The sequence below is a fragment of the Hypanus sabinus genome, chromosome 19, assembly GCF_030144855.1.
Source record: "Hypanus sabinus isolate sHypSab1 chromosome 19, sHypSab1.hap1, whole genome shotgun sequence".
NCBI classification, from domain to species: domain Eukaryota; kingdom Metazoa; phylum Chordata; class Chondrichthyes; order Myliobatiformes; family Dasyatidae; genus Hypanus; species Hypanus sabinus.
Window position 1 is genome coordinate 2,761,424 of NC_082724.1, and position 12,604 is coordinate 2,774,027.

The following is a 12,604-nucleotide window of genomic DNA, read 5'->3' on the forward strand; positions in this document are numbered from 1 at the left end:
AAAGTTCCATAAGGTCTGGGGACCTTTTATTGAGTACTTTCATAACCTTCCTCTTAACTCAGGTTTTTTTTCGGTCCCGTACTTTCAGCTCTTTTTTTTTGGTAGTAGGCATTATTATCTTCTGTTGCTAAGTGTATTTACAGTTCTGCGGGTTTGATTGTCCTGATTTATATTCTCTATATTGTGTTGTGGTTGGTCTGGAGTTTTTTTTTGTTGTGGGGCTTGGGGAGGATACTAACTTTACATGACTTCAATTTGGGTGCTTTCTCAATGATCTTTTTTGTATTATATTATTATTGTATGTTTATTTTTGCACTGTATGAATTTTTTTATTTTGGTTTGGGGCATTTTTTCTTATCTGTAGTGTTGTAGAAAATGCATTAAAAAACCAATTAGAAGTATGGTAAGCTGCCCACAAGACAATGCCATGGTTCACTGGGACCACCTTGTTGCAGTTACAGAGAAAGTGCAGTGCTGGTCGACAGTGAAGTGCAAGGTCACAGCGAGGAAGATTGTGAGGTCAGGAGTCCATCTTACTGTACTGGGGAACCGTTCAATAAGCTTAAAACAGCGGATAGAAGCTGCCCTTGAGCCTGGTAGTCAGCACTTTCTGATCTTTGTATTTACCCAATGGGAGAAGAGAGAGTGGCTTATGATGGCTGGATGACCGAGGGTTAAAACAGCTGATCATGGGCCCCAGTCCTACCCCTTTCCATTCAAATGTAAACAAATACCCGTCTATTAATGATGTTCCATAATTATCTCTCCACGCACTTTTTTCTTTGGAGCAAAGGAGGATGTGAGGTGACTTGACAAGAGGCATAGATCAAGACAACTGGAGACTTTCCCAGGATAGAAATGGATAATACGAGGTGAGGGGGGGTTGGGAATAATTTAGTGTCAGAGATAAATTATTTTTGCAGAGTGTGCTGGGTGTGTGGAACGCACTGCCGGGGGGGGGGGGGGGTGATAGAGACAGATGCATAAGGAACATTTAAGAGACTCAGACAGGCACCTGGATGAAAGAAAAATGGAGGGATATGTGTGAGGGAGGGGTTAGATTAATCTTAGAGCAGTTTAAGAGGCTCCACTGTGGTGCAGAACCAGTGTATTAACGTGCAGAACCAGTGTATTAACTTCCATTTCACCTTTCTCAGCCACAGGACACCACCCACCCCCCCCCCCACCCCACCCCAGTTCCTAATCCAGAAACTCTCTCCTCTTCCCCCGGACTTCGTTGCCCAGAAGGGCGAGTTCAGGGAGACAATGGGTCAGGAGAGCCAGGGGATGGGCGAGACAGGGTCACACACCTGATCCGGGCTACACACTGCTCCAGGCTGCCAGTCACTTCCATCAGCCATCCTTGTTGCTGGCGTTTCCTCAGGGCCGCCCCATCCACCTGAAACAGAAAGGTTTATGTTGACCTGACTGGCCCCTCTCACACAGTCGGATAGATTCACGGGGGGGGGGGGGTCTCAGTGACTCCCTGTGTGCCACAAGGGTTCAAATGACTCCCTGATAACGGTCGGGGTGATTTATCATAAACCCCCAACAGAGAATATGAGATAAAGCAAACTGGAAAGTGAGTCCTCAAGGTCCCGGTGTTTGCCACTCAGTGTGAGCCCAGGTTGTAATGGGGAGAACTGATCTGCAGGAGATTTGGTCTGTTACCGAAAACTCCTGCAAATCTCTGCAGAGGTACCGTGGAGAGCTTTCTGACTGCCTGGTGTTGTAGACTCGGCCAGCTCCAGCTCCCCCCACATCCCACCTCCACCACCTTCAAGAAATGATACATCGAGGAAGTGGCATCCATCGCTAATCACCCTCAACACCCAGGACATGGCCCCTTCCTGTGAGTAGCATCGGGGAAGAGGTACAGGAGCGTGAAAACACACACTCAACGATTCAGGAACAGCTTCTTCCCCTCTGCCATCAGGGAGGGGGTACAGGAGCCTGAAGACACACACTCAACGATTCAGGAACAGCTTCTTCCCCTCTGCCACCAGGGAGGAGGTACAGGAGCCTGAAGACACACACTCAACGATTCAGGAACAGCTTCTTCCCCTCTGCCACCAGGGAGGAGGTACAGGAGCCTGAAGACACACACTCAGCGATTCAGGAACAGCTTCTTCCCCTCTGCCATCAGGGGGGAGGTACGGGAGCCTGAAGACACACACTCAACAATTCAGGAACAGTTTCTTCCCCTCTGCCATCGGGGGGAGGTACAGAAGCCTGAAGACAGACATTCAATCATTCCGGAACAGCTTCTTCCTCTCCGCCATCAGGGGGGAGGTACAGGAGCCTGAAGACACACACTCAGCGATTCAGGAACAGTTTCTTCCCCTCTGCCATCAGGGGGGAGGTATGGGAGCCTGAAGACACACACTCAACAATTCAGGAACAGTTTCTTCCCCTCTGCCATCGGGGGGAGGTACAGAAGCCTGAAGACAGACATTCAATCATTCCGGAACAGCTTCTTCCTCTCCGCCATCAGGGGGGAGGTACAGGAGCCTGAAGACACACACTCAACGATACAGGGACAGCTTCTACCTCTCTGCCATCAGGGGGGAGGTACAGGAGCCTGAAGTCACACACTCAACGATTCAGGGACAGCTTCTTCCCCTCTGCCATCAGGGGGGAGGTACAGGAGCCTGAAGACACACAGTCAATCATTCAGGAACAGCTTCTTCCCCTCTGCCATCAGGGGGGAGGTACAGGAGCCTGACGATACACACTCAGCGATTCAGGAACAGCTTCTTCCCCTCTGCCATCAGGAAGGAGGTACAGGAGCCTGAAGACACACACTCAACGATTCAGGAACAGCTTCTCCCCCTCTGCCATCAGGGAGGAGGTACAGGAGCCTGAAGACACACACTCAGCGATTCAGGAACAGCTTCTTCCTCTCTGCCATCAGGGGGGAGGTACAGGAGCCTGGAGACACACACTCAACGATTCAGGGACAGCTTCTTCCTCTCTGCCATCGGGGGGAGGTACAGGAGCCTGACGACACACACTCAACAATTCAGAAACAGCTTCTTCCCCTCTGCCATCAGGGGGTAGGTACAGGAGCCTGACGACACACACTCAACAATTCAGGGACAGCTTCTTCCCCTCTGCCATCAATGGACAATCAACACCACCTTGTTATTTCTGCACTAGATATTTATTTACCGGTAGTTATTTATTGTCCTTTGATATCATTGTACCATAGTGCTGCTGCAAAACAGGAAATTAACACGCCATCACCTCATAGGTGATAAACTGGATTCTGATTCTGAATGTAGATAGGTTGAATAAATGGCGCGTAATGTGGGAAAGGCTCACGTTGAATGTGTTTCTGAATTCTGGTTACTCTATTTTTGCCACGTGAGCAGTTTGATTGGGGTAATTGATGAAGACTGGGGTGCTTCAGGGAAGAAAGGCCCTGGGGTGCACAGTGGGTGGTGGTACTGAACTGAAGTAAGCGGAATGCTCCTGGACTCCAAGTTCAATGTTTGATAAGCTGTGTGTTGTTGACCCACTTTCCAACGTTTGCGCAATCTGCTCCCTCTTTTTTGTGCATTTTCCTGAACGGGTTCTTTGTTTCATGGCTGCCTGTGGGAGGGTGAATCTCTGAGATGTAAACACACTTTGATAATAATTGTACTTTGAATCTTTGAAAGAGCGAGGTTGTGAAAGAAAAATCTAAAGGTAGATTTTAACCTAGATCAGAAACTCCCAACCTGGGCTCCACAGACCCCTTGGTTAATGGGAAAGGACCCTGGTGTATAAAAGGTTGGGGAGCCCTAACCTAGAGGGAGAGAGAATGCAGAATCAGAATCAAATCATTTTATTATCACTAACTTATATGAAGTGAAATCCGTTGTTTTAAGGGAGCAGGGCAAAGACATCAAAATTACTATCAATTACAATAAGAAACATACACTCAGTGGACACTTTACTCAGTACAGTTAACCCACCCCCATCTTGCCCCTCCCCATCTCCTTGCTGTTCCCATTCCCCAGCTTCCAGCTCCCCCCATATCCCACCTCCGGCCCACCCTTTGTTGGACCTGGTTCAACAGCTTCAAGGTTCGAATGCAGTGGCCACAGAGTACAGATAAATGGTGCAGCACGGGAGTAAGAACAAGATGGTGTTCCTGGGTTTGTCAGATCTGAGACGTGTCTCTGACTCGCTGAGACTGGGTCTTCTGACGGTAGACGATAGAGGGGTCGAGGAATTCCCGAGCATGGATCACATAAAGCTAACAGGTAGGTGCAGTAGTGGTTAGAAAGACAAATGGAAGACTGGTCTTTATTTTCAAGAAGTCTGGAGCTTAGAAGTAGCAAATTATTGTCACAGTTGTGCAGGGTGCTGGTGAGGACAAACCCGGTGTACTGTCTACAGTTCCGTGCCCCTTACTTAAGTAAAAGTACTCTGGCATTGGAGACAGTGCACTGGGAATTGCTTGGATGAGAGGGTTGTCCGATCAGGAGTATCTAAAGAAAAGATTTCTGTGTTGAGTTTGAAACATGGAAAATGGGTACAGGAGTAGGCCATTCGGCCCTTCGAGCCTGCACCGCCATTCAGTATGATCATGGCTGATCATCCAACTCAGAACCCTGTACCTGCTTTCTCTCCACACCCCCTGATCCCTTTAGCCACAAGGGCTATATCTAACTTCCTCTTAAATATAGCCAATGAACCGGCCTCAACTGTTTCCTGTGGCAGAGAAGAACGATGGGTGATCTTATTGGAACTGAGCAGATCCTGAGAACGTGGACGTGGAGTTGTGTCCACTAGTGCGAAGGGCTAGAATGCACGATCACGGACCAGAGCTAAGTGAGATCTTCTCACGGGGGTGATGAATGTCTGAAATCCTTGAAGGTGGAGGATTTCATCTCATCCCAAAACAAGATCCCCCCCAATCATTCACCCACCCTGTCTCGTATTTCTCCTTCCCTATTTCCCAAAGTTCCCATTCCCCATTTGTCACCTCTCCCCATCTTTCATCACTTCCCACACCTAACTCCACAAATCCCTCAATCATGCCTTTCCCTATGGTTCACATCCTCCTCCTCCCTCCCTTCCCTAATCCCCACCTCCCATCAGTCTCCTATCCACCATTGTCCTGGCCCTCATCCTCCATCTCTCATCTCCTCCCAAAACCCAACTCTCCCAATCCGCCCTCCCCACGATTCCCATTCCAAATCTCTAGACCCCCATCTTCACTCCATTTTCCATTCCCTATTTCCTTATCTCTCTGCACCCCATCTACCCCTTTGCTGTTCCCATTCCCCAATCTCCAATTCCCCACCTCCATCTCCCATCTCTCCCTGAACCCCCATTACCCCAGTACCCACCATCCATCATACCGACTGCCCACCCCCATGGTACCCACCCATTCCCAGACCGGGCTCCGACCGATATTGTGGTGGACATGCAGACTCACCTCTGCGATCACGCCCACGCAGCCCAGAATGACCGCTGCCTTGGCCTGCGCACCGCTCATCCCCCCCAGGCCCGAGGTCACGAAGACTTTCCCACTGAGGTCGTCCAATCCCAGGTAACGCCGGCCAGCGTTCAACACCGTCAGCTGGAAAAGGAACGGGCATCGGGCCTTTAACGCAGCAGGCTGATGGTGCCAGGAAGCCATTTCTCTGGCCTCTAGGCAACAGCAGGGGAGAAGGATGGCCGTACACTGACCTCTCAGACGAGGGCTACGTGGACTGGGCGGCCTCCTCGGGGACTGGAGCGATAGAGAGATTAGTGATGGGGGAATGGAAGCAGGAGGAAGATTGGGATCGGGGAGAGATAGGAGACTGGAGATTTGGAATGTGAATTGTGGGGACATGGGGGTAGTGAGAGATGGGAGATGGGGGACTGGAGATTTGGAATGTGAATTGTGGGGACATGGGGGTAGTGAGAGATGGGAGATGGGGGACTGGAGGTTGGGTGTTAGGAGGATTTAAGGGACGGGGATAAGACCCGTGGGAATGGGAACCATGGGTGATTATGAGTTGGAGAGAGTTGGGGGTTAGGGTGTGATGGGGAGATGAGAGATGGGAGATTGAGGGAATTGAGTGTCAGAAGGAGATGAGAGGGAGGGATAAGGACCAGAGGAATGGGAACGGTGGGAACATTATGAGCTGGAGGTCAGGGAGAGAAGGGAGATGGGTGTTGGGAAGAGATGAGGGCTGAGGGCCAGGTGAATGCAGACTGGGGGGGGGGGTACAGCCGTTTCAGATGAATGTGAGGAGTTTGTTCTCTCTGGGATTCTCATCTTCATACAACTGGAATCGTAGATTCCCTCAGACACATAGATGCTGGTCTACGGATCTTGCAAAGGATGTCTGTTTAAGGTTTTTAGAGGAAGGTATGGGGGTGGGGGGGATGTCAGGGGTAGGGTTTTTACACAGAGAGTGGGGGGAGTGTGGAACAGGCTGCCAGGGGTGGTGGCAGAGGCAGATACGTTAGGAGCATTTAAGAAACTCTTAGATAGGCACATGGATGATAGAAAATCGAAAGGCTATGTAGGAGGGAAGGGTTAGATTCATCTTGGAGTAGGTTAAAAGGCTGATACAACATTGTGGGCCAAAGGGCCTGTATTTGCTGTAGTGTCCTGTGTACCCCGTTCTACTCCCTCCGTCGATACCGCGTACGTGTCTGTGTGGGTGTGAGTGACATGTGGACACTGTGACCTGAGATGAGACCACCGCCCAGTATGACCCTTGCCCTTTCCATTCAGCCCTTGAGGTAACGGAGGTGTTGTGTTGACGGGGGAGGGAGACATCGTTACCACTGTGCCGTGGACGATCCCTTGGGGTCCAATGTAGCAGTAGCTTCCGGCAGTCATCTGGCCGTACCTGTGACAAACAAAGCAAGGCCTCCGTTACTTTGACCGTCTGAAGACCCTGGAGCTCGGTGTGACGAAGGACTGGGTCACCAGTGGAGATATGGATGCAATGAATGGCCCCGGTTTGTAACGTCTAACGGTGAAACTGTTGGCCGAGTCATGGAGTCATACCGCAGGAAGACCCGTTCTCGGGGTTTCATAACCGGCCGTTGTTGTTCCGCACGCCAAGGGCTCGGTCTAAGGCTTCGGCTCGGCTTTGGAGGCCTACGATCTCAGGGGTTTAGAGATGGGCGGATCGAGGGTCGGCGGGAGAGTTGGACTATCTGTGGCCGTATGCCCAGAGACTCGAGATCTTTGGGCACAGAGCTGGGAAAAAGCAGTGTAACGGACTATTAGCATCATAAACCAGTGAGTTGATTGTCATGTCTCCCCTCTTGCTGGGAAAACGGAGACACCTCTTTCTCCCTCATTAGGAGAGAGAGCCTGTGGCATATCGAGTACCAGGTGAACGAGCAGCCGTTGGGGTAACTGCAAGTCTGTGTTTTGCTGTTGCTTTGCTCACTCGAGTGCTCGGTGCTGGTGGGGGGAGGGGATTGTTGTCCACTGCCGCTTACGCACGGGAGGGAGGGGAGCTGGGGGGGGGGACTTCGGGGTTCTAACATTTAACTGTCGTTCCTTCTTTGGGGCACTTCTCTGTTTTTGTGGATGATTGTGAAGAAAAAGAATTTCAGGTCGTGTATTGTATATATTTGTCTGACATTAAATGTACCTTTGAAACTTTGAAATTGTCCCATTTCCCTGTGTTTGGTCATATCCCTTTAACCAGAGGCTCCCAACCTGGGGTCCACAGAGTTCCTGGTTAACGGCATTGGTCTGCAGCATAAAGAAAGGGTTGGGGACCCCTGTTCAGAACCTTTCCTATCCCAGTATCTGTCCAATAGTCCTACAGCTATTGTATTATAACCATAACATATAGGAGCATAATTAGGCCATTCAGCCCATCAAGACTGCTCCCCCATTCCATCATGGCTGATTTACTTCCCCCTCTGGCCCCATTTTCCTGCCTTCTTCCCACAACCTTTGACACCCTGATTAATCAGAAACCTATAAATGACCCGGCCTCCACAGCCATCCGTGGCAACGAATTCCACAGATCTGACACTCACTGGCTAAAGAAATTCCTCCTCATCCTGGTTCTAAACAGACGTTCCTCTATTCTGAGGCTGTGCCCTCAGGTCCGAAACTCCCCCCTATAGATAAACCCATAAAACTATCAAGCTGGAGAAATCCCCACCTCTACCACTTCCTCTGACAGCTTATTTGACACACTCGCCACCCTCTCTGTGGAAAAAGTTGTCCCTCAAGTCCCTTTCCCCCCTCACTTAAACCAGTGTCCTCTGGAGAGATGCAGGATCATCTTGTTTTTCACGTACATACATCGAAACATACAGTGAAATGCATCAAATTAAATCAGCACGGGTTTTGTTAAGCAGCCCACATGTGTCAGCACACTTGCGGCTCCGACGTGATAACCCTAACCGGTACATCGTCGGACCGCGGGAGGAAACCCACTCGGTCACGGGGAGATGGGACAAGTTCTCTGCAGTCAGGCTGGGATTCAAACTCCGGATCTGTTCCAGATCTGTAAATAAATCACCAGGCTACCCTTTGAACCGTTAGAGGGAAATGGGTCGGAAAAGACACAATACAAATGGTTACACATACCAAAGGGTTGCAACACGTCATCTCTTTAACCCTCGAACCTTCAGTCTGACAGCTCAGAGTTCCAGCGAACACTAAGATTCCCGACAGTGTCAGTTGGACACTGTGGCCACAGAGTGACCAACCCCACAGCACACCCTCACCGTTGGTGGAGTGAGTGGGTCTCTGTACTAGACAGCTCCTGATCTTTGGGGACATGAGAAACTGCAAATGCTGGAGTCTGGTGTCAAGTTTTTGTTTTATATACACGAGAGTGGTGGGTGCCTGGGGTGGTGGAAGAGGCAGATAGAGTGGAAACTTTTAAACAATGTTTAGACAGGCACATGAATATGAGGGAACAAAAGGATATGGACATGGTGTAGGCTGAAGGGCCTGTTCCTGGGCTGTACTGGTCTATTTTTTATGGGGCAATAAGCAATTTGCTGGAGGAACTCAGCAGGTCGAGCAGCATCTATGGGAGGAAGGGAATTGTTGACATTTCTGGTTGAAATTCTCGATCTGGATGCTGGGTAGGGCTCAGTATAGCAACAGCTCGACACGTGACCATGAGAGAGTTGTGGACACGATTCAGCAGGTCACGGAAACCAGCCACGAGTCTGTCTACACTCCATGGACTCTCATGGTCTCGGTAACAGCAGCCAGTATAGTCAAAGACCTTACCCACACCAGACATTCTCTCTTCTCCCTCTCCCATCAGACAGAACAAACAGAAATCTGAAAGCATGCGCCCCAGGATCAAGGACAGCTTCTACCCTTATCTCTTAACTTGCGTAGATCGAGCGGACAGCCAGAGAGTTTGTCCCAGGGCACAAATGGCTAACAGAACCGGGGTGCAAGTTTAAAGTGACTGGAAGAAAGTATAGGGAGATGATCAGAAGTAAGTTTTCTTTAAAACACGCAGAGGGGTGGGGGCATGGAACACCCTGCCTGTCCTACTGGAAGAGGCAGATACATTAGGGACAGTTAAGAAACTTAGATAGACACATGGATGATAAAACATTGGAGAACAGTGTGGGAAGGAAGGGTTAGATTGATCTTAAATTTTACAGCAGAATCATTGAGCATGTCCTCTCCATCTGGTACAGGAATTGCAGGGCATCTGACTGCAAGTCCCTGCGAAGGATTGCGACGACTGCCTAGAGGGTCTCTTCCACCCATTAGAGATGTTTACCAAGAGCTGGGTCCTTATCATTGTCAATGATCCCTCCCATCCTGCAATCTCCTTGCCCCCTTACCATCAGGCAGGAGGTACCGTAGCATTAGGACAAGGACTGTTAGGGAACAGCCTCTTCCCCCAGGCTGTGAGACACTGAACTCCCTGACACCCCCCAGGTCTCATCGAGCATGAAGAGTCAGTGATGTTATACAGCTTACTTTTTAACTTGTATTGTGAATGTGCCTTATTATTACTTTTTGTGTTGTGTATGAGTTATACGTACCGCGTTGTGCACACTGGTCCGCGGGAACGTTGTTTCATTTGGTGGGATACGTGTGTACGATTGAACGACAATAAACCTCAAGTTGAACTCAGAATCAGAATCAGGTTTAATATCACTGACACATGTCATTAAATTTGTTGTTCTGTGGCAGCAATACAGGACAATACACAATATCTATAAATTACAAGTACATATAAAAATTAAATAAAATAAGCAGTGCACAAAGAGAGGAAGAAAGTGAAGTCATGTTCATGGGATTATTGTGCATTCAGAAATCCGATGTCAGCTGTTGCAGAAACATTGAGTGTGTATCTTCAGGCTCCTGTACCTCCTCCCTGATGGAACAATGAGAAGAGGGCATGTCCTGGGTGGTGGGGTCCTGTATCATTGACGATGTCTGCAGGCTCCTGTACCTCCTCCCTGATGGAACAATAAGAGGGCATGTCCTGGGTGGTGGGGTCCTGTATCATTGACAATGTCTGCAGGCTCCTGTACCTCCTCCCTGATGGAACAATGAGAAGAGGGCATGTCCTGGGTGGTGGGGTCCTGTATCATTGACGATGTCTGCAGGCTCCTGTACCTCCTCCCTGATGGAACAATGAGAAGAGGGCATGTCCTGGGTGGTGGGGTCCTGTATCATTGACAATGTCTGCAGGCTCCTGTACCTCCTCCCTGATGGAACAATGAGAAGAGGGCATTCCTGGGTGGTGGGGTCCTGTATCATTGACAATGTCTGCAGGCTCCTGTACCTCCTCCCTGATGGAACAATGAGAAGAGGGCATGTCCTGGGTGGTGGGGTCCTGTATCATTGACGATGTCTGCAGGCTCCTGTACCTCCTCCCTGATGGAACAATGAGAAGAGGGCATGTCCTGGGTGGTGGGGTCCTGTATCATTGACAATGTCTGCAGGCTCCTGTACCTCCTCCCTGATGGAACAATGAGAAGAGGGAACGTCCTGGGTGGTGAGGGTCCTCAGTGATGGATGCCACCTTTGTGAGGCACCGCCTTTTGTAGATGCTCTCGATGCTGGGAAGCCAGCGCCCATGGTGGCTGAGTTTCTGCAGAGTCCACACAGTGATGCAGCCAGTTCCAATGCTCCATCTGGAGAAACTTGCGAGTGTCTTTGATACAAACCAAATCTCCTCCAGCTCCTAATGGAATACAGCCCCTTTCAAATCGCATTAATATGTTGGGCCCAGGATAGATCTTCAGACATGTTTACATCCAGGAACGTGAAACTGCTCCCCCTTTCCACTGCTGATCCCTCGATGAGGACAGGTGTGTGTTCCCTCGACTTCCTCTTCCTGAAGTCCACAATCAATTCCTTGGTTTTACTGGAAGTAGAGAGTGCAATGTTGTTGTTGTGACACCACTCAACCAGCTGATCAACTTTATTGGCAAATTTATAGATGACATTTGAGCTGTGTCTAGCCACCCAGTTGTGAGCGAAGAGAGAGTAGGGCAGTGGGCTAAGCACCAGTGTTACCAGCGAGGAGACATTATTTCTGATCCTCACAGACTGGTCAAGGATCCAGTTGCAGAAGGAGGGACAGAGGCCCAGGTTTTGGAGCTTGTTGATTAGTACTGAGAGTACGATGGTGTTGGACACCGAACAATAATCAATAAACAGCAGTCTGACGTAGGCGTAACTTAAAAGGTTGGCACAACATTGTGGGCCGAAGGGCCTGTTCTGTTTGTTCTCTGTTCTATATACCCGTACTTTTATTGAGTGGACCCCTTGTATGATAAGATCAACTTTTGACCTGTTCAAAAGTCTTAAGCGTATATCTATAGATAGGGTGCCTAAGAGTTTTACACAGTACTGCAGGAATTTTATGTATTGCACTGTACTGCTGCCACAAAATAAATCAAATTTCATGACATATGTGAGTGATGATAAACCTGATGCTGATCTGGGTCTCTATGTGGACTGAGAGTGGGAAGGGGACAGGGAGATAAACCTGATTCTGCTCTGGGTCTCTACGTGGACTGAGAGTGGGAAGGGGACAGGGAGATAAACCTGATGCTGATCTGGGTCTCTACGTGGACTGAGAGTGGGAAGGGGACAGGGAGATAAACCTGATGCTGATCTGGGTCTCTACGTGGACTGAGAGTGGGAAGGGGACAGGGAGATAAACCTGATGCTGATCTGGGTCTCTACGTGGACTGAGAGTGGGAAGGGGACAGGGAGATAAACCTGATGCTGATCTGGGTCTCTACGTGGACTGAGAGTGGGAAGGGGACAGGGAGATAAACCTGATGCTGATCTGGGTCTCTACGTGGACTGAGAGTGGGAAGGGGACAGGGAGATAAACCTGATGCTGATCTGGGTCTCTACGTGGACTGAGAGTGGGAAGGGGACAGGGAGATAAACCTGATGCTGATCTGGGTCTCTATGGTGGACTGAGAGTGGGATGGGGACAGGGAGATAAACCTGATTCTGATCTGGGTCTCTACGTGGACTGAGAGTGGGAAGGGGACAGGGAGATAAACCTGATGCTGATCTGGGTCTCTACGTGGACTGAGAGTGGGAAGGGGACAGGGAGATAAACCTGATGCTGATCTGGGTCTCTACGTGGACTGAGAGTGGGAAGGGGACAGGGAGATA

General features: G+C 49.7%; 1 protein-coding gene across 1 annotated transcript in view; it reads right to left on the reverse strand.

The window, feature by feature from the left end:
* Positions 1-12,604, reverse strand: part of uroc1 (urocanate hydratase 1) — an 88,269-nt gene that overhangs the window by 53,329 nt on the left and 22,336 nt on the right. The window contains exons 7-9 of the mRNA XM_059943890.1: positions 6,779-6,845; positions 5,432-5,575; positions 1,311-1,399 (exon numbers count right to left, since the gene is read on the reverse strand). Coding sequence (XP_059799873.1) covers positions 1,311-1,399; positions 5,432-5,575; positions 6,779-6,845 — 300 coding nt within the window. The remainder of the gene's footprint in view (positions 1-1,310; positions 1,400-5,431; positions 5,576-6,778; positions 6,846-12,604) is intronic.